This window comes from Pteronotus mesoamericanus, unplaced genomic scaffold, assembly GCF_021234165.1.
Source record: "Pteronotus mesoamericanus isolate MK-2021 breed Mesoamerican mustached bat unplaced genomic scaffold, CSHL_Meso_final contig_68, whole genome shotgun sequence".
NCBI classification, from domain to species: domain Eukaryota; kingdom Metazoa; phylum Chordata; class Mammalia; order Chiroptera; family Mormoopidae; genus Pteronotus; species Pteronotus mesoamericanus.
Window position 1 is genome coordinate 2,705,608 of NW_026555234.1, and position 24,301 is coordinate 2,729,908.

The 24,301-nt window shown below is 58.3% G+C and overlaps 1 protein-coding gene across 6 annotated transcripts in view; it reads right to left on the reverse strand.

Annotated features, from left to right (window-relative positions):
- TBC1D14 (TBC1 domain family member 14) overlaps window positions 1-24,301 on the reverse strand; it is an 89,576-nt gene that overhangs the window by 10,343 nt on the left and 54,932 nt on the right. For 4 of the 6 annotated variants that reach the window (XM_054581911.1, XM_054581913.1, XM_054581914.1 and 1 more), the window contains 9 exons: window positions 18,856-18,974; window positions 17,678-17,760; window positions 15,830-15,947; window positions 14,010-14,116; window positions 10,680-10,760; window positions 9,149-9,243; window positions 6,255-6,326; window positions 5,484-5,612; window positions 2,619-2,728 (listed from right to left, as the gene is read on the reverse strand). In XM_054581911.1, the coding sequence (XP_054437886.1) occupies window positions 2,619-2,728; window positions 5,484-5,612; window positions 6,255-6,326; window positions 9,149-9,243; window positions 10,680-10,760; window positions 14,010-14,116; window positions 15,830-15,947; window positions 17,678-17,760; window positions 18,856-18,974 (914 nt within the window). Of the gene's footprint in view, window positions 1-2,618; window positions 2,729-5,483; window positions 5,613-6,254; window positions 6,327-9,148; window positions 9,244-10,679; window positions 10,761-14,009; window positions 14,117-15,829; window positions 15,948-17,677; window positions 17,761-18,855; window positions 18,975-23,013; window positions 23,119-24,301 lie in introns of those variants that run through there. The other 2 variants (XM_054581915.1, XM_054581912.1) reach the window with 2 other exon arrangements.

Consider the following 24,301-nt stretch of genomic DNA (forward strand, 5'->3'; position numbering starts at 1 on the left):
TGCAGCAGACGCACACCGGCCCCGGGCAACGGGACGATGGCAGCGCGAGGAGTCTCCATGAGGCCAGCACCGAGACGAGGGCCTGCATGCCCCCGTGCCTGCCCGCGTCTGCTCTGCGTCCCCTCCTCACTCTGGGCCCTGACCCAGAGCCTGGGGCGCCGCAGACCAGCCCCGCACGTGTGGCAGAGTAAACGAGGCCTGGCCTCCAGTTCCTGATCCAACCGTATTTACTAAGGACCTGCTGTGGGCCTAGCCCTGCGTAGGGCCTGCAAACAGACGACACGCGGTCCTTACTCTAAGAAGCAGTCAGGCACGTCACGTCCGTCCTCAAGCAGCCAGGAGCAAGCCGACCCCCGCGGTGGCCGCACCAAGGCGCAGCGGGCAGCGCTCACGGGGCACGAGCACCGACACGTCCTGTTATCAGGCGTCGGCAGCAGAACCCCGGAGCCTCCCTACTGCTCAGACCCCCGCACTCTGCTTCCCTTGGCACTGCAGGCAAGGCTGGCCCCTGCTTCGCCCTCCCGGGAGCACCGCCAGTGCGGTGACACCGTCTCTGGAGCCTGAGCCAGGGGCCCTTGCCGTGGGTCACGCTGCCTCGTGACAAAATCCCCCAGAAAGGACAAACCCCCTGGGGAAGTGAAGCTCTGGCGCAGGCAATGTGGGCCCAGGTGCCCGCTTTGCCCTTCAGCTCACCCCACGGCCCCGGCAGCCCGTCCGCCGCGGAGCCTCAAGCTCCTCCCCCGTGAGACGGAGGTGTCGCGGTTCACTCCGAGGCTGTTCTGAAGGCTCAGCAAGGCGACGCGTGAACGCCCTGCGGCCAGCCACTGCGGGCACCAGGGCCTCCGCCGCTTGGGTCACAGCCGTCTTCAGACTGGAGCAGGCAGGCGGGCCAGCCCCCCATCCCCAAAGGGCTGCTTCCTGGCCTGGCATGTCCTGTGCCCCAGTGACACCAGGACTTGCGGTGTCGGCTACAAGTTCCGACCTCCAGCCTCATCCCCAGCAGGAACCTGGGCGTCAGAGCAGCCTCAGGATTTGGGAGGAGGAGATAAACACCAAGGGCCCAAAGGCTCGTTCCCACGGGTGCAGACGAGTCTGCATCATGGAAGGATCGAGCCTTTACATTCCCCAAAGAAGCCTTTTATCTCCTGAAGAAGTGAGGAGAAAAACGAAAAATAAACCAGCTCTTTGTTCACGGTGGTTTAGATTTATGGTGCATGTCGGTGCTGCAGCCCAAACAGGCCTTTCTAACTGAGTGGCACCTCCTTTGCTTCTGCAGAGCCCCTCACGTAAGCTGGGGGCTGGGGCGGCCACCTTACAATGCCTGGTGACGTTCGTCATTGAGGTTAATGGAGGAGGAGACAGGCTCAGAGGGGTGAAAACCTCACGGAGGCCGCGAGGCAGGCCCCGGGCAGGCTACGCCCGAGTGGGCCGCGGGGTGCAGGGCCACAGCCGCACCATGTCCGCAGTGACCCACGAGACTGCTCACTTCGCTCCCAAGTGCGTCACCAGTCTTCTCGCCTAGCCCCCCAAAACATGCGCCCTCTGGGGTGACGCCCACCCTTGCCTCAGGCAACCACAGTACCTCTGTAGTAAGAGCCGCTCCAGCCCAGAACCCTCTGGAACCTCCTATCTGCATGTGTCCAACAGGCCCCTCAAAACCAGTGTCCAAAACCAAATCCATTGCCCATCCTGCCGAGGCTGGCCCCTGTGCCCTGCAGCCCCGCTCCAGCACGACACCGAACACAGGCGGCAGCTCCCGGCCGTCTGCTGCGCCCCCGCAAGCCCTCACAGGCACCCGCCACTTTCCTCTCTCGAGCTCTCTCCACTCCCCACTCCACCCACATTGCAGGCTCGGTTCCAGCCTGGCCTTTCCCCTGCTCTGTCTCTGCCTCCAGGTTCCCTGGCTCCCAAAAACCCAAAGCTTCCTCTGGAGGTACCCACCTTCCCCATCGCCCCAGTCGAAAGCCTTCCGGCGGGCCCTGCACCCCTGCCCAGGCCCCTCAGCGTGGCACCCGGGTCGCACGGGGACCTGGCCAGCCAAGCACTCGCCTGTTGCGCCCCACCCGCCCTTAGGCCCCACCCCACCAAGCGCCCACTCCCACCAGGCCCTGGCGTGGGGTCAGGCGTTAACCCTGCACCCTCTGACCCCTAAGCCTGGGTCCAGGGCTCTCTGTCCTTCCTGCCCAGCTTCAGCGACAGCACTTCCCACACCATACAGCGGTCCATGGGCACATGTCTCCCTCTAGTCAGGAGCACTCGATGGCAAACTCTGTGTCCTGCTCGCCACCAAGCTCTAGGCCCCGCAGAGAGCCCAGCCCAGACAGACTTGGTGCTCAGCAACACCTTGTTTAACAAATCGGTACGTGGCTCTTTGAAACCAAAGAGATCCGAGACACCACTCCCCGCTGAAGGAACGTAGAAAGACCAGCAGGGGCCACAGACAGCAACAAAGAGGAGCCAACAGCACCAGCGGACGACTGGGGCACTGGAGCTCAGGGAACAGGCGGCGGGCAGGCGGCGGCAGGGCAGGTGCCGAGCCCTGAAGGGCACTGGCTGTGAGGCGGCAGGGCAAAGGGGTGCGGAGGGCAAGCACTCTGAAAACAAAAACGCACACTTACCAATCAATTAGGTAGATGTCTGGAGTTAAGTTGTTTTTCTTGAAATGAGCAAATAATTTCGGCAAGTTTTCTTCAAAGAATACCTCAAACGCAGCAAAATAAGTCAACATCTGGGAAAATAATGTGAAAGACACGAAACCATCAGCACGTATTTCCAATTGACAAAACAAAGTCAATGTGCTTCCGCCCTTCGGATGGGAAAGCCGGGACCGGGGCGCACGGACACCTCCGTCTGCAGCGGGCACAGCTCGTCCACCGCCCCCCGGCCACCTCCCGCGCTCCGCAGACCCTGGGCCACTCACGCACCAACAGCTGGCGTGGCCCCGCGCCCGAGAGCCTGTGAGTGCCGCTGCCCCGCGAGCACGGGGCGGCAGGAGCCGCTGGCAGCACAGTGTTCTTCAGTCAAGGCAGGCGCGCTGCCTCAGAGGCAACGCCACGGCACGCCTTGCCGACCACAGAGCAGCGCAGCGCAGCTTTGCCCGCACTGGGAGACCAGGGCGTCTGGGACTTGCTCTGCTGAGATACCCTCCCCTGCGGTGGTCGGGAGCTAAGCCCACAGCATCTCTGACTATGGCTGCGAACGCAATCGCTGATCTTCACAGCAACGTCTCTGGTTATACCTTATTTCTTCAATTTATAAAGAAGAAAACTGAAACCACTTGCCAAGTAAGGACACAGCGCGCACGTGTCCGGGGCTCACACCGTCTGTCCCATGGCACGGCGTTCTTTTCTAAGAACCAGGAGTGAACTACCTGGGTAAGCACGCACACCCCCGCCCCCAACCCGAGCGCGCCCGGGGGGCTGTGACCCTGACATCTCTGGCCCGGGTGATACCGCCCGACCTCACCATGCAGCGAGGGAGGAAACGTGCGGGGAGAGGCGAGCGGCCATCGCCTCTAGTTTACAGCACAGGCTTCTCAGCCGCCCACAGGGCCTGCGGGTGAACAGGGCACAGGGCGGGGGGTGGTGTGGAACAGCAGCCACAGCCGCACGGGGAGTGGCACGAGCTGGAGGCAGGCGGCCGGTCTGCTCCACAGGCCGGAGGCAGGTGGGCAGGCGTGGCCCTCGGACGCTGCCTGCCCCTCAGTGGGCGCCGGTCATCCTGCAAACCAGTTATCAACGGGGCGGGCCGACTCTGCCTCCTAGGGGACATTTGGCCATGTCTGAGGACATTTTTGGTTGTCCCAACTAGGGGAGAGGTGCCACTGGCATCTAGGAGAGGCCAGAGAGGACACCCAGTGTACAGGACAGCCCCCACCGCCAACACCGCTGCTGCTGGGAGACCTGCTCTGAACGCAGGTCCCGTTCAGCGTTCCGAGGCTGAGTTTTCCTCAGTAATCAGGCTGAGGTTCTGAAGTACAGTTCTTATTCCTGTGCTGCCAAAGAGACAGCTGGGGTCTTATTTTCAAAATGGGGAGCTACTGAGATGTAAATCACTTTATTACACGTGAAAAGTGTTTTCTGACTGCGAGAGCAGTGTCTGTGAACGCCCACCGAAGAAAAGGCGAGGTCGCCCGCCAACGCTGCTCGCGCGTGCCGCGGTTCCTCTCCCAGGGAACTGCGGGAGCCTGGCGGCCTGTGTCCGTCTCTCGCACCTCCAGAAACATCAGCGTTCACCTTCAGTGCTTTGCCCCAGTGCGGCTCTTTGGAAACATCACTGCTGCACTGGGTATGTTGCCGGATTTCCGTTAACCGTTTTGTATTCCCCAAAAATCATTTTTAAAGGTTTTCACTTTCACACTGAAATATGATTTTAAGTTATTACAAAATAATTATAAATAATTGTGTGACGACCTGCTTTGTGCATAATGCTTTGTCCGCACTTTGACTTAGATCTTTACAAGCAGAATTACATACCGATGCCCTTTATCACTATTGACGCTTAACACCAAATTTATTCTAAAAGGAGTCTGCCTATTTACCCTTCCCCTAACAGCCAGTCAGCGAGCAACAGCTTTTAAATACCTTAAAAAAAAAAAAAAAAAGCGTGTGTACTGCATGAGCAAAACAGACTCAGGAGTCCTCAGGATACTACGCAGGGGAGGTTTCCAGCCGACCCACCCATCCGCCACCCTGGCCACGGGGCGCTGGTGCTGACTCCCAGCCCCTCTACCTGCAGATCAAGGAAGCTCTAATTCGAGAGACGATGTGTGTGTTAAACTGGTGGCTGTCCTCTGGGCCACACAGAGTCTGGGGCTCTGGACAAGGAAGGGACGTGCGCGTGGCGCTTTCCTAGGCCGGCAGGGGGCCGTGCCCAGGGCCTACCGCCCTGAGCCTCGCTTCCCTGTCCCGGAAGCACACACAGGGTCTCCTGGGCCGCAGCCCTCGCTGTGCACAGTGCCTGGCACCGAGAGGGGACTGAGTCAACGGGCCCCTCCGTTCATCCAGTGGCCGCAAACGCGCCCTGAACACACTGCTGCCTTTGTCCAAGGGCGGAGCTGGCCAGAAACGTGCCTCCTGGCCCGCGAAGAGCCCGCCACACTGGGCAGCGTCCTGACGTGCCAGCGGGCAGCCAGACAGCTCGATTACGCCGCACGCTGCGCGACAGGCGTGCGCACGGAGGCTGCCCCACACTGCGCGCCCCGTTCTGTCAGCGCCGCCCTCCTCCCGTGTGCGCTGGATGTGTTCTCAGAAATACTTCCTGAAAGAGTGGATTCGCAAGTTCATACATGTAACTGTCAGCCACGTGTCTTTAACAATCAACACAATGCCCCAATAACCCTCCACCTCCTATGGTGCTATTTATTCTAAAGCTCTCTCAGTAGAGTGAAAATGGTTTCTTTTTCCACTGACAACACAGACCGATGAGGTGATTCCTGCTGTGTGAAGGGGCAGACACAGGGCATGTACACAGGGGATACTTACAAGGCCATGGTCCACTCGAAAAAATGCCATTTGACAAGGCTTATTCAAAAGATTAGAAAACGCAATGAAGGCATCCGCAGTATCTAAGTTCAGGATCAGCACCGCGGCTATGAAGGACATGCCCTGGACCTGCGGGAGGAAAGAAGGGCGTGTTGGGCCCCAGCAGCCCGCACGGCGGGCCGGAGGCTGGATGCCCCACGCCCCCGCACCAGCAGCCCCGCCCGCAGCCACCCCCACGGGGAGCTGACAGCCTCGGCGCTGACCTGTCTCACCCGGGAGCACTGCTGCTGCACCGCATCGGCTGCCTTGCCTGCTCTCCTTCGCCCCGTGTCCCCGTGTCCCCGTGTCCCTAGGCACCTGCCATCTGAGTTCCTGCCCCCAGAATGCGGCTCCCTGGTGCCCAAGAGATGTGCGTCTAACAGCGGGTTAGACCTGGCACCGCGCACACACATCTGCTAAGCCGCAGACACAGCAGCAGCGCAGTTTTAACATGGTTACTACTAAAGGCTTTTGTTTCCATTTAATGCAGAAAAGTCACATGCAAGAAACAAAAATCAAATCAAATTACAATGTGACAAATGCCACAGAGTGGCCATGCCTGCGCCATTTCTTTACAAGGAAACAGGCGACTGACTCCGTGGCGTGGGACTTCTCATATTCAACCAAAGAGGAGGGCATTAGACTCAACCTCTGCCGCTAAGATGTTCCGGGCAATATTCTAACTTTCTTTTGAGATAATAACATTATAAAATATTGAAAAAGTTCACTTACATAGCCCACATCCGGTCGGTAACAAGTATAAGCGCCCAAAATACTGTGCAACATGTCATGATACGGGCCGCCCTGAAAGGAGCAACACACCGAAAGGACACATGCAGAAGTCTTGTTAGTGCTCGGGACCACCTCTGCGCCGTCGCGCCGCCGCTCCCGCCGTGCGCGGACGGGAGCTCGTTGCCAAGCGTGTGCCAGCAGCGCTACGCATATTACGGGACTTAGCGAATTAACCGCCCATCCAGTGCGCCGGGGGCCTGCAACCCCATCTGCCAAGCTGCTCTGAAAACGCTGGGGGCCAGGTAGGAGCCCCTTGCTAGAAACATACCCTCAACTTGGCGCTTGCGGTGTAACTGCGTCCCCTTCAAAGGCCCCCAGGGCCCCCCTGCCCAAGCAGGTGAGTGCTCCCCGCTGCCCCGACTGCCTGCCAGCTGCGCCCCTCCCCCCGTTGCAGCCTGGTTTCTTATTTTTCAATATGACAGATTTAGGAAATACACTCCAAGTCCTAAGTCCTAACAGCCTCCACTTACTCCAAACCTTCTCCCAGCTCCCCCATCCCTCCAGATTTCCATTTGTTCCTGTAACTCCTTCTAAAAACGTAGGTGTTGCGAATCCTTTTGCTCAGAGCACAGAGAAAGCAGGGTGCCTCACTTGGAGATTTCCATTTGTTCCTGTAACTCCTTCTAAAAACGTAGGTGTTGCGATTCCTTTTGCTCAGAGCACAGAGAAAGTGGGGGTGCCTCACTAGGACGTCAAGCGTCCGAAGGTACCACGAAAGGGCTGGCTCGGTCCCCAGCGCTGACTGCACGTGCCTTCCGCGGGCCTGCAGCCGGCGCAGGACTACAAAGCGTGCCCGGGGTGTGGCTGGCAGAAGCCACTGCACAGGTGACCGAGCGTGGCTCACAGAACACCATGGCCCGAACCATCGCGTTCTGACATGGAAAGTGACACTTCCAGAGCACAGAGGGACAAAGGAGAAAACACCGAAAGGGGGGCCAGAAAACAGGACAGTCTGGGCTAGAGGGCGACAGAAGGGGGATGGAGGGCCTCCGTGGCAGCACCCAATGCCTCCCGAGGACTGGTGGCCTCACCGACGACCAGCGCCCGGCCCAAGGCCACGTGGGGGACTCAGAGCGCTGCCCGGAACCTCTCTCAACGCCGCGTGCCTGCGACCTCCCTGGCTCCCGCCACTGTGCTCGTGTCCTCCTCGCTCGGGCGCCGCACATCCTCCCCTTGGTGCGAAGGCGGGGGCAGCAGACGCAGCGCCTGGCTGTAAACGTCCTCCGCTAGGCCTGGGCGGCTCGAGTCTCCCACTCTCCGCCCCACCCTTCGTTCACCGTGTTGCACTCACGGAATCTGCAACTGTGGCAGCTGCAGACGGAGGGACACACGCCCAGAGGAACCCAGCGGCAAAGAGAAAAGCCATTTGTCCTAAACCCGCTCAAAAGAGGACCCTAAGGTGCCCCTCTTTCTGCACCAAGTAATCACCCAGTGACTCCCAAAGCCAGCGCAGCTGTGTCCCCAAGGATGCTACGCGAGGACAACGGGGTCCGGGAACGGGAGGGGCTGGGCCTCCACTTGGACAGGCGTCGGGCCCCCAGGACGCCGTCCCCATGCCAGCCCTGCCCCTACGCGCTTCCCTCCAGAGCCGCGCTTCCCTCCAGAGCCGCGCGCCCGCAGCGGCTCCCGGCTCACACGGAGCAGCCAGCGAGTCAGGAGCGTCTAGAGGCCCGGGCTGCGTGGCTTCTGTGCGCTCCGCTAGTGAGGCCCTGTCTCCCAAAGGGAACTGGGGCTCGCCAACCCCGCAGGGGTCTGATACCTCCATCCCAGTCCTTCTGCCTAGGACGTCTTTCCGTTCTCTGGCAGACTGTCGTTTAAGCCTAGTCCAAGCACAACCTAAGGGCCGCTTCCCCAGCGACACCGACCCTGACCCCGCCCCATGGCCACACCACCGGGGAGCGAGCCTCACCCCTCGGCGCTGTCAGAGTGCCCGGGGCACACCCACGGCTTTGCAAGGCCCAAGGGTCAAACTCGGCAGCTCCCGCTCATTCCGGGTGGCCCGTCGCTGAGGCGCTCTGATTTGCCCCACGCCCCCTTCCCGGGTTCCCAGTGTTGTCAGGTCTGGTGGCAGAAACAAGGGAGTGACAGAATCCAACGGCAGACTCCAAGGTCGCTCTGGAGGCAGTTAGGTGACTGGACAGAGGAAGAGAAGGCTAGGAGACATGCGTGGAGGCCGGGGGCAGTGGGAGCGACCAGAAAAGATGAGGCTCTGAACTAAGTAAAGGCAGTGGGAGCAGAGAAGGGACAGGTTCAGAAAGGCCGCGGGCAGAGCGACCCGAACCATCATGCACGGGACAAGGCAGGGGTCAAGCAGGGCTGCTGGGCGAGTGTCTGCCGGCACCTCTGCCCCACTGGCCCCGACTCCGGCTGCTGGTAGCCCGGGGCCTGCGGGCAAGCGCCTCCCCGGAGAGGACGCCCGTCCCGTGGCCACGCTGGCTCGAGCAGCGTGCCCGCCCGCCCGCCTGCCCCGGAGCCCCGCGGGCCGCCAAGGGCTCCCCTCTGCCCCTCGGACAGTGGCGCGCGGGGACCGTCCTCGGCGCGCGTGGCCCCAGCTGCAGAAGCGGCCCCAGGGCCCGGAGAGGCCCCGGCGTGTCTGCTCTGAGAGCACAGAGCTGCCTGCGAAGGCAGGAATGTGGCCACGGTGAGCATTTGTCAGGAAGCATCAGTGACTCTTGTTTTTAAACGTCTCAGTGTGTTAACAGAAGACCCCCTCCTCCTCCTGCCCCTCCCCCAGAAAGCCCAGGTACTTTTCAAACTTGATGCAAATATACGCAGTTTGACATCTGTGACTTTTACACAAACATACTTGAAAGCAACAAATCACAACCACCTACTTGCTGGAAGATGCAGAGGTTAGGGAATGTTCTAGAAATGTCCAGTTTAATAAGCTCCAGGCTGGCTTCTCTGTCCGCTGCTGAACACCCGGCATCTATCAAAAGATGGAGAGTCACTGTGCCTCTCGGAGGCAGCGGACACGGCGTCATTCAACGGCTTGGCGGTGCCACAGCAGTGGGACCGGGGAAGCTTTTCAGACACACAGGCCGGATCGCCACGCAAGCCAGCGGTCCGCAGAGCTTCCTGCTCGAGGAGCACATGCCAGGCGCTCTCCCCCTGGGGGGCGGACCACGCCATTCCCGCCCCCACTTTTTCCCCACCCCCTCTTTCCCCACAGGCAGCGGCAGCAGGTCCCAGGCTGAGCCCCAGCCCTGTCCCCGCACCCCCTTTCCCCTGGCCCCCCAGCGAGCTAAGGCGCCTGCGCAGGCTCTCCTGCTGCTCCTTCTGTGCTCAGCCCCTATGTGTTTCATTGTCCCCAACTTTAACAAGTGCACCCTCATAGTCACCTGAAAAAAAAAAAAAGCAAATGTCGTGCCACACCATCTAACGCTAGATCATCACCAGGTATTTTCTAGAGTTTGAAATCTCTAGTTCAAAGTCTCGTTCACTACCACGTTTCATCAGCAGTCAGCGGAAGCATTAAGGATGAGGAAGGGAATGTGCACACAGTCACTCAAGGAATAGCAAACAATAAACACTCATCGTTGGATCTAAAACATCACTGGTACAAACTTCAGACCACACGAGCAGTATGGCCACAGGACACCTGTGTCCTCTGGCCAGTGAGTACTCGTGAATAACTTGGGCTACGTTTTTTTTGGCTTTTGATACCATGTAGATGGTATTTTAAAAGATCAGTAAGGAAGACACTGCTGAGCCCTGGCCGGGCGGCCCAGCTGGCTGGAGCGCTGTCTGCACACCAAAAGGTCGAGGTCTGCTTCCCGGTCAGGGCACAGGCCTGGGCTGGAGCCCATACAAGACACAACCGATCAGTGCTCCTTGCATTGCTGTTTCTCTCTCTTCCTCTCTCTCTAAAAATCAGTAAACATATCCTCAGGTGATGATTAAAAAGAAGAGGGAGACACAATGTAACCAGCAGAGCATTATCCTTGCACACTGTGGGGGGCGCTGAAAGCACCATCGAGCAAACGCGGTGCTCGGTGTCTTGGGAGGCAGTGCCCACGCTGCTCTCGAAGCTGCTGCTCAAGCGCCCTGGGTGCCAGGCCGCTGCTCGCCTCGCCAGTGTGAGCGAGGGAGGCCGCGGCGGTTGCAGGCGGCCTTCCGGCATGTGAGTGCACAAGCCCCTTGCAGGACCCTACATGTTCTCTTTCTTAGAAAAGGGTTTTTAAAAAAACAAAAACAAAAACAACAAACTCACTCTTTAAAAAAAAAGAAAAGAAAAAAAGAAAACCCCCCTTCTCCATAAAGCTTTCTGTAGCTTCGCCCCAGCACCGCCTGAGCCAAGCACCTTTCCCTTGCCGGGTGATGACGCACCCCGAGCAGGGCCACAGGCCTCGGCGGCGTACGCACCTTCACTCTCCACTTCGGAGCCGCCCGTGCTGAAGGACCGCCACCTCTCCTTGGCTCTGGCAAGGCAGATGTCGAAGAGCTCTGGAAGAAAAGCCCCCGGCTGAGTGCCACGCGCACAGCGAGTGGCTTCCTCAGAAACGCCAGCGGACACGCCGCCGCGTCGTGGGGGCGCTGTGAGTCCAACCACAGGCTGCACCCTCATTAAGGCCAGCCGCCCCAGTAGGCTGAAGGCTCCCGCGCTGTCTGAAGCCTCCCTGCTTGCAGACAGGAGCACCCGCACCGCTGCACCTGGCCTCTCCCTCCACCGCACAGCCGGCCTGGGGGCGGCGGCAGCAGCGGCATTAGGGTTGTGAGCCCATCGCTCCCGCCAGACTGTGAGCTCCCTGGGGTAAGACCATGAGGGTCCTCCCTTCACATCTGCATCCTCAGCAAACAGACCCATACCATCAAGGACTGACGGAGGGAGGGGGAGGCCAGCACAGAACCTGTGCACGCCCACAGCACCGGAAGTGATGCATGAAGAAACCTGGCAAAGCCTCCAAACAGAGGGGCTCTTGGGGCAGAGAAGTATCAAGACAGGCCTCCCACACATCTCCTCCGCGCCCTCTGCACTCGCAAACTTCCCGCTGCACACGGGCCTCCGTGGGCGTCTCCATGTGCCCTCCCTTGGGGGGAGTGAGCGTACCGACAGGGCCCACAGACTGCCGGGCCCCCCGCCCTGTCTCAGGTGCCTCCAGCCCCCCGAGGGCCCCCGAGGCCCGGGCCACCAGCGACCGTGAAGATGCCAACTGCAACTCCCCAGGGAATTTCTACCACTTTCCTTTCTCATTGCTACTTTTGGAAGATAGAGCAGAGCACAGCTGCCTTCTGGGCAGTGCACACTGTTTTATTAAACTGTAAGTCAAACTCTCTCGTGCCCCAACAAGTGAATTCTTGATTAATGACCTTCCAGCCTCACGAAGGACCTGATTTAACAATCGCTGCTCGTCCGCGGACAGGAGAGGGCACGACTGTGCACTGACTTCCTACCACCCTCCTTCCCCAGGGCAGCACGCATCCTCATGCGGACGCTGCCGAGGGCGGAGCTGCAGGCTGCGGGGTCGGGAGCCTCCGGCTGCTCTTGGTCTCCCAGAGGAGGGCCCAGCCTCCGTCATTTCGGCAGGAAGAGAAGGAATACAACTGTGTGCCCCCTGACGCCTGGGACCCGCTTCCCAAGTGAGGTATGTGACAGCTACAGCACAGACCTCAAGGTGCCAGAGTCCGCAGGCCCGAGCTCGGACATACCTCCGGCTCCACTGTGTGCCCGCTGGGGGCGGGCGGGGGGACGTTAGAACAGGGCACACCCTCTTCCCAGTCCCCTAGGAGTGAAGTAGTGACCGTACAACAGGGCACCTTTCAGTGTGTTTCCAACTGCAGAACCACGAGAAGAGCACGACTCTGGGGCTCCAGAGCCAACAGGGCCCTGGCCCCGCCACACGCCGGCCAGGCCGGGCCGTCCTCGGCCTTCCTCCGGACGCTCAGCTCTCACCAGGAGACTGAGGTCGCAGTACCAGTCACCCTTGTTAAATAAGACAAGCAGGTGAAGATCCTAACACAGTGCCTGGCCTCAGCATCTGGACTTCACAATCACCTGTGTCCTCATCCTGGCTCATCAATGCGCAGCGAAACTGAGGCTGAGAAGGACCTAATAAGGTGGCATCCATCCATCCATTCGTTCATACATTCGTCACTCAACAAACCCTCCTGGAGGGCCTGCCGTGTGCAGACAGCCTCGCGGGGCCCAGGGACAGAGCGGAGAGCATGGCAGGGGCAGCCCAGCGTCCCAAGTGCCAGTAACAGTGGTGGCAAGGGGCCGTCGGCAGCTAATCCTGCAAGACGACGCCGTTTATACAGCATGAGCCAAGAGGAGGAGTTAGACAAACTTTCAAGATGTGTAATTGATTACCTGGAATTGGCTAATTAGCTATTTAGCCTAATCTATCAATGATATAGTCCACAGAAGATTTTAATTTAAATAAAACCAACCCAGGCATCAGTCAGAGCCCACAATTACGTGCACGCGCGCACACACACACACACACACACTACCCTGCACGCTGTTCAGCTGGCTTCGTTTGACAGAGCTGTTGATCGTTTAGGAAACTTTCAAGAACGAGGACTGGAATAACTGATCCACATTTTCTCCAAACCTCTACTTTTGGGTATGCTTTTTAAAAACTATGTGTCTTAAATGTAGTTTAAGAGTATAACCCAAGTTAAATGTTATACTTCTTCTCAAGTGACTATGCTCAGTCTCCGGCAGGCACGGGTCAGCCACACACGGAACTGAGAGGGGGTCGCTCAGCAGGAGCCCGACGTGGCCCGCCCAGCGAGCGGCGGTGGCTCCAGACGGAGAGCCCTGGCGGGCCAGGCGGCAGTCACCGGGCGGACGAAGGTCTCACCAGGCAAAACCGTAATGGCATGAACCCAGGTACACAGAAAATATACAAATCAATCTATTTTAAAATCAAGGCCTTCAACTGCTGCCATCACCTCCACAAGCACTTAACTGGGTGCAAACAACATAAAGAAGATGAGGAAGGCGCTCCTGTCCCCTGCAGACAGGGAGGAAAAAGGGAAAAGCAAAGACTACCCGTTAGTAAGCACTTAATCCCAAGTTGGGGAGCTGCTGGCCCGGATTTCGCCGGGACGCAGTGCTGGGCGCAGGGCGGGCGGGGGTGGAGGGCGGGCACGCGCAGACTGAGGGAACGCAGGCCGCAAGGGAGCCCAACAGCCCGAGGGGAGCCGGTCCGATCTCACCTCCCGGTCGACACTTTAGTCCCTAGGACCTCAAGCCCCCAGCCCAGTGTAGACTGCTGCCCCCCTGCCCCAGAGGTGCTTATACAGAAGCTGCCTGGAAAAAAATGTCACAAAAAACAACAGGGCCGCGACCATGCCCCGCACCTCTGCTCCCTTCCCCTTCACGTCCTGACCAAGGTTTGCTTTCCATGGGGCCAGAGAAGGGGTCCTAACGAAGCTCCGCCCACTGGCGCTACAGCCCTGACATCACACCCCCAGGTGCTGCCAGCTCTTCAAGTGAAGCTGGAAGGGGTCAGGAAGAAGGCCGGCCACCTCTGGGTCCCCAGGCACCTGAGGTGCTGGGAGTGAGCCCAGGCCCGCCCACAGCCTCCTGCTCTGGGAGGGCACAGTCTCCCGGCCTGGCCTCACAGGAGTCGCAGCTGCCCAACGGCGCTTCCCTTTCTTCCCACCAGGGCAGACAGGAGCGGAGACGCCCCGGGACCCTGGGGGCGGTCCCCACGCCTGCGACCACGCGACCACGCGGGCACTCACCGTGGGTGATGTTTAGCTCGTTGCCGATGGCCAGGCTCCAGACTCTGCCCCTCACGCTGGGAGGGATGCCCTGCCACCACAGGTCCCGCACTTTTCTAGAGCAGCACCTGCACACAGAGGGAGCGCGAGGTCAGCAGCCGGCTCTCCCTGAGGACGCGTCGGCCACGTACCCGGCCCCCAGCCACGGCAGCAGGAGTGCACGGCACAGCGGGCCGATGCTCCTGCGTCCCGGAGACCGGTAGATCGACGACTATCGCCACGGGGTGCCTACAGCAACAGGCACGTCAAGGACACTGCACAGGCAGGGAGGGTGCCACCAGCCCGAGGAGCTCAGGGCTCCGTTCTGGAGCCAAATCCTCAGCAGCAGGCAGTGGTCTAAGCATGTCAAGGAAGGGCAGGACGTCCAGAGCAGAAAGTGCACCCACAGGAACCCACCCGCTGCTGCAAGAGCTGCTGACAGCTGTTGGGGGTCGGGGGCCCTGCCGCGGAGCTGCAGGTGCAGGCGCAGGGCAGCCTCCGCGCCCCCTCCTGCACGGGGGAGCGCTTGGGGACAGCTGCCCAGCTCTACTGGTGCAGCGACCTCTGCGAACTCGGGGCGCTCAGCTGCTCAAAGCTGTGGAGGCCTGCTGCGCACAGGGACTTGCCCTGCCCGCTGACGGGGCCCCAGTGGCGGAGGTGGCGGGCCAGGCCTGCACCCCAACTCCAGGCTTCCCTGGAACCCTGAGAAGGCCTCCTCCTCTCTGGGCTCAAGCTGAGGAAAGCCCCCTGGAGGGCTGTTGTGGTCACCAGAGAGTGCCCAGCAACAGAGGCGCTGTGCCTGGCACCCAGCTGGTGCGCTACGTGGAAGCCGCTGACGGGTGCGGCATCCGGGCCACACGGAGTGCCATCGGGGCAGGAGGGGCGGGGCGGGGTCTGCAGCCACACAGGGAGGTGGCCCAAGGCCTCTGAGGACCTCAACTGTCGTCACTGGGCCCCATTTGAGGGAACGGAGAGGCTCCTGACATGCCCAGCCTGGTCAGGAAAGGCACTGCCTAGAAAAGCAGGCTCCGGGGAATGCCGGCCTCCCCAGTGGACACCCTCAACGGGGCCATCTGAGCCCTGGAATGAGACTGAGGGACACTCAGCTAAGTGCCAGGAGGGAGGTCCCCACAGCCTGACAGGTGGGTCAGGTTGAAAAGGACAAGCCCAGAAAGGAGACTGGCACCTGCGCTCCCGGCGGCACCTGCTGTCCACACCCTGCCCTGCGCGTCCTGAACCACAGGGAGAAACGACCTACAGCTGTCCCTCTGATGTCAAGATGACAGCAGCTGCCAGGCCCTGCTGGGCACCGGCCACGGGGGACTGTCCTCTGAGAGAGAGGACGACAGAAGCAGCCTAGCCAGGGGCGTCCCCTCCAGCCGCCAGGGTAGGAGGTCCTCCCCACAAAGACCGAGCTCTAAAGAACGAGCCAGCTGTGGAGCCACAGGGCCAGGGCGCTGCAGGCGGCGGACGCACGTGCAGAGACCCTCAGCTCCCACCGAGAGGGCGCCCTGGGGGGACAGCGAGGGAGCAGGGGAGGCTCAGAGGAGGTAAGGCATTCCGGCTCTAAACAGCACAGGCCTGGGCGTGAGACCGCTCTGGCTGCTGGGCAGGAGGTGAGCTGCAAGAGGCAGGGGGAGCGTTTGCGGGATCCAGGGATGGTGCAGCTGAGCCACGGCCGGGGAGCTGACCCTAGGTCGCTTCATCAGAGGCGGCGCGATGACCCACAAGCAGCCCCGCCGCCACCTAGGGCCCCTAGAGACAAACGTCTGGGCCAGCGGCGCCCGCTCTGCAAGGCTCACACGGTCTCCCAGTGGGGCAGAATCTCATTGTTCCAGGTGAGGACAGCGTTCCCGATGCTCTCCTCTAGCCGGCACCTTTCTTCCAGCTGCTTCTTCCTCCGCTGGGCTTCTTTCAGCTCTGGAAATCACAACGGAAAAGAGGAAGAAAACATCCGTTAACGGGTCTCCACCGTTTTCGAGTGAGGTGGCTCCTCTCAGAGGCATGTGGCACAAACCCCAGAAGGGCGCCGATGGAGGGCGTGGGGGCCCTCCCGGGACGCGCTTCTACCGTGCGGACTTTGGGACACTCAGGTGCTGTCTGTCTCTGAGCAAGCTTTCACAGCAGGTCATTCCTACTGAAAGCTACACAAATAAAACACGATCAATCATCATCCAGTAGACAAACCTGCGCATCTACCATCTCAGTCAGAGAACAGCGTTACCAGACCCCAGAAGCCCCTCGTGTGCGCCCGCCCAGGCCCCTGCCCAGTGCGAGCTGTGGCCTCACTCCTTGCAGTGTGAGCGTAACTCTCAGTGCATGACAGCAACTCTGAGAAACACCGCACGTTCACTGTACATATACTTTTTTGTATTTTAGTGTAGTGAAATACACAAAACAAAACGGGCCATTTTAACCGTTTTACGTGCGCCGTCAGCGGCATTAAGCACACTCGTGTTGTCACACAACCATCGCCGACATCACCCCCAGAATGCGCCCATCTTCCCAAAACGAAACCGCACCCACTGAACGCGACCCCCCCTCCCCTGGCCCCTGGTGACCCCCATCCTACCCCCTGTCCCTATGATTCTGACTGCTCTCAGGGTCCCAGGGAAGCGAAGTCACACGCTGTTCCTGTTTGTCCTTCCTGACCGGTTTATTTCACTGAACAGAGAGCATCTTCAAGGTTTACCCAGGCGGAGGCATGGGCCACGATTTCCTTACTTTTTTTTAAATAAAGATTTTACTTATTTATTTTTAGAGACAGGAGAAGGGAGGGAGAAAGAAAGGGAGAGAAATGCCAATGTGGGAGAGACACATTGGTCGGCTGCCTCTTGCACAATTCCCACCGCAGCCCAGGCCTGTGCCCTGACTGGGGAGTGAACTGACGACCTTTCAGTTCATCGGCCAGCGCTCAGGCTGCACCAGCCAGGGTGAGGGTTTCCTTACCTTTTCAGGCCGAGGAACATTCCAGCGTATGAACAGACTACATTATGTTGACCACATATTCTTTTTAAACATCCTAGACCCAGAGGATGTTGCAAGGGATTTTACGAATCCCATCGCCTCTTACACACAAGGAAAACTGAGCGCAGGGAGGAGGGACCTGATCATTGCTCCTGGCTGAGGCTTTCTCAAATCCAGTGTTTTTACCCTAAACCTGTGCTCTTCAACCTTTTTCATCTCGTGGCACACATGAACTAATCACTAAAATTCTGTGACATACCCAAAAAGGTATTTTTTGCCGTACACAAATACACGGGCATGACGCGGATGCAGTCACACCAGACGGCCACGGCCGTGCCGGCTGCCGCCCGCTCTGCGCCCGAGCGCCGACGGGAGAGCGGTCCCTGCCCGCCTCACAGACGCTGCGCAGGGCCAACGCTCCTGCAGCGCGCGGCATGAAAACCGCCGCCCTGGACGGTCTCTTTTCCAGTGTAAATTCAAAGTGTTATTTCCTTGAGTAAAGGCTACCAGGAATGAGGTTAACAGAAGCATACGTTTTGGGTGGAAAGTTATAAATTTCGAAACACTAAAAGCATTCAATGCAGTTCAGGTTCTAGGGCTCCAGATGAGAAAGAGAAAACACTCTGACAGACGCAGCATCTTGTGCTGCCTTACGTAAGCAGCACGCGTGGTGACTCCCTTACCTCGCTTCTTGGCCTGCACCACCATCTCTTCATACTGCTGCCTGTGTTTCTGAGCTTCCTCCGCCGGCTTCGCTGGGAGGTTTCTTGATAGAAAACAAATAATTTTTCACCGTTATGAATATCAAATAAAATTCTTTGAGAAACAAAACTTGAAGCATTACTTACAAAAAAACTGAAAAGCTCAAATACATCAAAATGACAAAGTCACAGCTCTTTCATAATCTAAAAGTATTTTCTTACAAAAGTAAAATAAGCTCTCTGTGAAAATATTTGAAGTATAACAATCAGTAGAAAGAAGAAAGTAACAACTGCCCATAATTCCAATAGAGATAAACACTTTAAGTGCTTTTTCACCTGGTTCCAAAGAAACTTTGGTTTGACAGCAATGCACTAAGAGCTGCTGAAAGCAACCCGGGAAGGAGGGAACCCTAAAAGCGTATATTATGTATGTGTAGGAACACATTTTCTGGCCAATCTGCAAGCGTGCAAGTGTCACATTAGCTACGTGGTTCACTGCTTTCTTTGTTTGGTTGTTTTTAATCCTCGCCCAAGGACATGTTTATATTGATTTTGGAGAGAGAGGAAGGGAGAGAGAAACATCAATCAGCTGCCTTCTGCACACGCCCAGATTCGGGATCGAACCCATCACTTTTCGGTCAGCATCAGCACCAGCCAGTCAGCATCAGCTTTGTTTTTATACACAAATGTATATCACAGTTCTAAGCATCTGAATGTGATGCGCAAACACAAATCCAATTTAAGAAATAAAACGTGAGCTCCCTTTCAGAAATGTGAAGTCCATCAAACAGGAGATACCAGAGGAGGGACGTGCTAAGAGCACGTGCTCCTGCGGGCCCCAACCAGCCCAGCAGGCCAGTCCAGGCGCTGCTCGCCCGGCAGTGCTGGGCTGTGGCCAAAGCACCCGACCTCCAGCACACTGCCAGTGTGTGCGTGCAGGCACAAGCCAGTCTATAATTTTTAAGAGCTACTTAAGTATTTTTAAGTGCTAAATTAAAATGAAAAATAGGGAATAAAGAGGCATTTTTAACGAGTGCTATGGCTTCCTCCTCTTCTCCTTCCCTCCTGGGCCTCTCGCTCTCCCCCAATGAAACACCGACCACAGGGCAAGGTGTGCGCATCCATTGCAGCATGCGCTACAGGCTCTCTGCAGGACTCACGCGGGTCTGTCCTCCAGGATGAGTGCGGTGGTGGAGAGCGGCTCAAAGTCAAGATTCTTCCTCACATTCTGCTTCGGGGAGGGTGGCCTGCTAGGTCGTCCAGCCTTGTCTTCATATTCCTAGGACAAAGGACCCAGGGTTAACTCCAGGCCTGACCAACTCTGATAGGATGAAGCCCTTTTGAAAGCAAGAGTTTTTTGTTGTTAAGTTCTTTTAAGGTGAGTTTGAGGATGAGGGGCAGAAAGATCTCTTGCTATTCAAAAGGAAGAACTGCCCGGGAAAGGGGCTGTACGGCCCTGCAGCGCAGGCCGTCGCTTGACATACGAGGACGGTGGACTCCCCAGGTTGGTGGGAAGGTCACCAAGGACCTCGCTGTCCCAGCTACCCCTTTATGACAGCCACAGGCATCGCCCCAGGCCTCCTGTGCTTCCCCTGGGGTAGGGCTATGTTTTCTGGATGCTCTCAAGTTTAACTGATTATTAACAGCGGCCACCGGGAACCTCAGAGCCAGACCAAGGGCCACTGCGGGCACTCACCTGAGCCCGGCCCCGCCTCATACCCCACGCCCCGCCGATCCCCTACCCTCATCCTGGTAGCCCGTGGCATTTCATGTATGTTTGTTAGCCCTCTAAATCTTTTCTAAAATGAGGAATGGTTTAAAATTTTTTGCATAAACATGATAAAAGCTGTTCTATTTCTTAAACCAGAAACATCAAAACAGAAAATTGAAAATCCGTGTATGAAGCCACCCCTGTGAGTGTTCCACAAACGGCGGTGCCACGCTCTGGAAATGTAACAGAGCCCCTCTGCAACCGGGTCACGGCGGCGCCATCGCACCTGGTGACCCACATTCCAAACGCTCAGCCAGAAGGGCTCGGGGGAGCCAAGCAGGCCGGCGCCACGGAGGCCCGCTTCTGACACTGCGGGCGTGAGCGTGCGTGCCCTCAGCCCCTGCAGATTAAACCGAGCCCCCTGCACCGTCTCACTGCCCGTTAGAGACAAGGCGGTCCCCCCGGGAGGACGGGACAGGCAGATGGGTAGTTAACCTAAGGCTGAAACGACCATCCCGGGTGACAACAGAAGCAGTGTCACGAGTGGAAAGGGATTAACTGCTAAATGGATTCCATTGACACCAGCTGCCAAGAGGGGTGCTACTGGTAAGGTTGTTCGGCAAGCAATCATTCTCAGCCAGAAAAGCCTATGGAGGCCCCCGCAAGAGGAGAGGAAACACGATCCCCACGCAGGCGGGCGACGCCAGGGAGTGCGCCACGGCGCAGGCGGGGCCGTTTCTGTGCACCTGGATGTGCGAGTCTGGGCGTCTTGACACTGCGTGCCCCGACCTAACGTGGCTCCACTAAAACGCTGCAATGGCCTCCACCGACCGAAACCTGGGACCGCAGACGCCCATCTCCAGCGGGCCAAACATCTGAGCACCTCCGTGGCCGGGCGCTCAGCTGCAACACCACCGTCAGCAGGAAGCTTCTAACCTGGCGCCTAGAAGTCGAAGTCTTGAATTTTATAGGAAACCCACCCAAAGCTGTGTGCTGAGGAGCCTGAGGCCTGCCGCGTTCTAATGAGGATCAGCAATGAGTGCCCCACACGGTGCTGCTCACTCACTGGCCAACTCTGGTCTAGTGAACAGTGTTTTCAAGCCCAAAGATGTGCGTGCACCAGTGAGGCATCCCAGATTCTGGACGCCCATTTCCATATGCTTCTGCGTTTTACACATGTCACTGTCTCACTTTATGTTCATGACAAGCTCCGTGGCAAGTGGCAGCCCATTTTACACGTGTGGCAGCTGACTGCTCTCAAGGACACAGCCAGCGGGCCGGCCTGCAGGACCAGGGCGTAGAGAGGCCACTGTGGCTGCGAGCACAGGCTCTGGCGCAGAGAACGGACCCTGGTGGCTGGGGGCCACGCCCTCCTTCCCCTCGGACCTGACAGCTGTAAGGGGCAGAAAAGATGCTCTGGGGTCAGGCCCCGATCAGGGGCCCTGCGAGGTCTGCAAACAGAACACTTAGGAAAAGGAGCAGGAAAATGAATTAAAGGCCTGACTCACCACCAACACCATGAATTGTCTTCGGTTGGAGCTCAGAAGCTCTGGTACAAACAAGCGGTAGCAATGACAACTGTCAAGGGCTTCAGACACACCGAGTTAGCACCCCCCTCCCCGCCCTCTCAGGGAGGGGCTGCGTCCTGCCCCTGTCACAGCTGGGAAGGCCCAGAGACGGCCGCGGCTCGCCCCGCTGGGGAACCGGGATCAGAGGCCGAGCACCAGGCTCTGTGGCCACCTTCTCAGAGGACCGCCTCTCCAAAACTCACGCAGCCACTCTCAGACATGATCCAGGAGTAATTTAATCATTCACATTCAGCCTAAAAAAGCTTTTCAACTACGACAGAAACCTGTACTACTGAATTCAGTGCACACGCTTACATTTTAATCACAGGGCATTATATGATTTAAAGAAAGAGATGTGGCCTCGCCTGGCCTGCCTGTACTTGAAACCCCAGGGCAACCCTTTTCAAAGTTCGAAGCAGCATTTCAGAGTGTGAATGGCACCGGAAGCTGCTGCAGATCCTGCTCCAAATCCAGCTCCCCCACGGCTGCCTAGGGGCCAACGGCGAGCTCATTTTCCAACCCAGACAAACCAACTTCAGAAACAAGAAAGAGGACTGTTCACTCCAAGGGTCCTCGAGGGGAGTTGGGGAACAGAGGCAGAGTAGTCTGCAGAGACACCGGGGTCAGCGCGCGATGTGGCAAGAGCTAGGGCTTTGGAAGCAAAAGTCTTGGCTCTCAGTCCTGGCTCTGACTTCAGGCAACTCATCTTGCTTCTGGCTGGGCCTCGGCTTCCCCATTTGCAAAATGGGGGCCACTGGGAGACGCCCGCGATGTTGGGAGGACGTGCGTCACAGCTGTCCGCTGTCTGAGTGCCCTCTCTGGTGCCAGGCGGCGGCGGGGGGGGGCGGGGGCACCCCGGTCTGACTCGTTATTGCCGAGTAGACAGCTGGTCTCTGCTCGGGGTCCTTATGGGACTGAGTTTGAAGCCTCCTGGTTTAAACCATGTGGCAATGCCCTTCACTGTTGTGCTGAGCAGAAGCCCTGCAGGCTTGTCAATATAAACCGCCGTTCAAACGACGGCACGGGATTCCAGTGCCCTGTTCAAGAAGGAATTTAGAACAGGGTTCTTCAAAGTTCTAGTCGCCAGTTTAAGTGGTCCTGCCAGCGTTAAAAAAAACCAAACAATAAAAGCATCAGAGTGCATGTAGCAAGGCCAGTTTGTTCCCGTTGTATACCTGGTTTCACCTGTGCATCGAGTCTCAGACTGTCTACCAGGGTTGGGGGAAGGGGGGGTTGTCATGTCACAAAAGTTCGCAAGGCACTAACTGAGAAGCACAGGAGGTCAAGTCCCTGCCCTGAGCAGTTCGGCGCGGATCCTGCTGGAAGAGAAGACCAGCACCGGTGAGACAGCAGCCAACAAATCACGCCGCACCTAACAGGGGGCTGGGTTGTGGGGGGCCGTCTGGGAACCCGGCAAAGGGTCAGGGAAACGCAGGAGGCAAGAGCAACTGAGCAGGACCTCAGCTCCACAGAGGCATGAGCAGAACAAACTTAGCCGCGAGAAGATGGGAAGAGCCGCGTCTGGGCGGGGGCCACACGGGCCCAGGGCGTCAGGGGACCCTGGGACCCAGCCTGCAGGGCTCACTCTCGTAGGAGCACGTAAGGTGCCAGCAGAGGCCAGGGACCCAGGGCAGACTGTGAAAACCGCCACGAGAACGGGAGCCACCTGCCACGGGAGCCCTGAGGGCAGGGCGACCCAGGCCACGGGGGCGGGGCCTCCTGACGGCACTCGGGAGCCGGCTCACTCACGGCTTAGCAGGCGCGCTTTCAGCAGAGAGTGACGCTCAAAGTTGTTTGCTCTAGATTTTAAGGTCTCAACAACGATCTGACTAGAGCTGGGGGACAAGGAGGGTGGCAGGAGAGCTGGATGTGGTGCAGAGCCAGGACGTAAGCTGTGAGGGGCGGCGAGCCTGCTCCATGCCCTGCGGCAGGGTCTACAGCCCATGCAGGATCCAAGCAGTGCTAAAGGCAGAGGACAAGGGCATCCAAGTCCTGAACTAAGTGCATCATTGGCCAGTTAAAAAAGGAAGAAAACCTACCTCAACAGACATTTGCTTTAAGAGAACAAAGAAAAGACCAAGGCTCTCAGGTGATGGGAACATATTCCTGGTAGCATGACAAGAGGGCTGTCCCCGCTAGCCAGAGCTGGACAGAGCTGAAAGGCGGCCGGTCCTGCTGGCAGTCTGGCCAGGAGAAGCCCCTGGCTGCTGGGAAAGCTCTTGCAGCTAGAAGGAGAGGGGACACCAGTCACAACCGGGGCCTACGTCTCTGACTCGGCTGTATGCGCGGCAAGGTCAGCCTTTTAAAGTCACCACTGAGGGTTCTGGAGGCGGGTATGGAATCAAGCGTGGCACCTCTGAAAAGACGGGACACAAACCAACGTCCGAGACAGCGCGGCACTGTGCGCGCAGCCTGTGGGTGAAGCAGCTGGGAACAGCAGCCGGCCTGGGTCTGGACCAGCACCGCCGGGACCAGCAGCCTGACCTTGAGCACACTCCTTCCCCGTTCCAAGCCTGTCTCCCCATCTACTAAGTGAGAAGATTAAATGAGAATGAATTAACATAAACATGGAGCCACAGCAGGTGCCCAGACAATGACAGGGAGTATTAATTACTGTCCTTGCTTCACTACAAAATTGCTTTTCACAGTACTTCCCATTAAGGGCGCTTAACAGGGCTGACGCGGTGAGGGGGGAGTCCCGGAACACTGCAGCGGCCTCCACGCTGCCATTCGTACCAGCGATTCTGGGGAGGGAGGCGTTGCTTGAGAATCTGACAGGAGACCCGCTCTGTCTTCGTCTTTGGTGGGGAGAGGGGCCTGTGCAGGTCTCACCAATGCTCGGCTTTCAGAAAGGCGGCCCCACTGACCGCTGAGGCTCAACCTCACACGAAGAAGGTCCCCGCGGAGCCTGAGGGGCCCCTCGTACTTCAGTGCTTTCCCTGGCTTACCAAGCGCTATTTTCCCAGGAAGCACTCTCTAAGTGACTGGAAACACTGGCACCGGGGAAACCAACCCTTGGGAGACCTTTTCTAATGGTTACATTCCTCCCAGGTCACCGAGAACAGCAAAGTTACAACGTGGACTCACAGGGACGTGCACTGCAACCGAACTGTAGGTTTTAACAAGCCTGGCTGCTCCGGCAGTCCCACCGCCTTATTCCGACCCGACCCCGAGCAAACAGGGCGCTGTCTGATCCTCAGGCAAATGCTCCCTCCGCCAGGACCTCCGACAAGGCCTCCCAGACGGTTGCCTGGCCCGGACTAACCTGGATCCGAAGACGGGATGCAATCGCATCCTGAGTGGTAAAAATTAGGGTCGCAGGGCGCA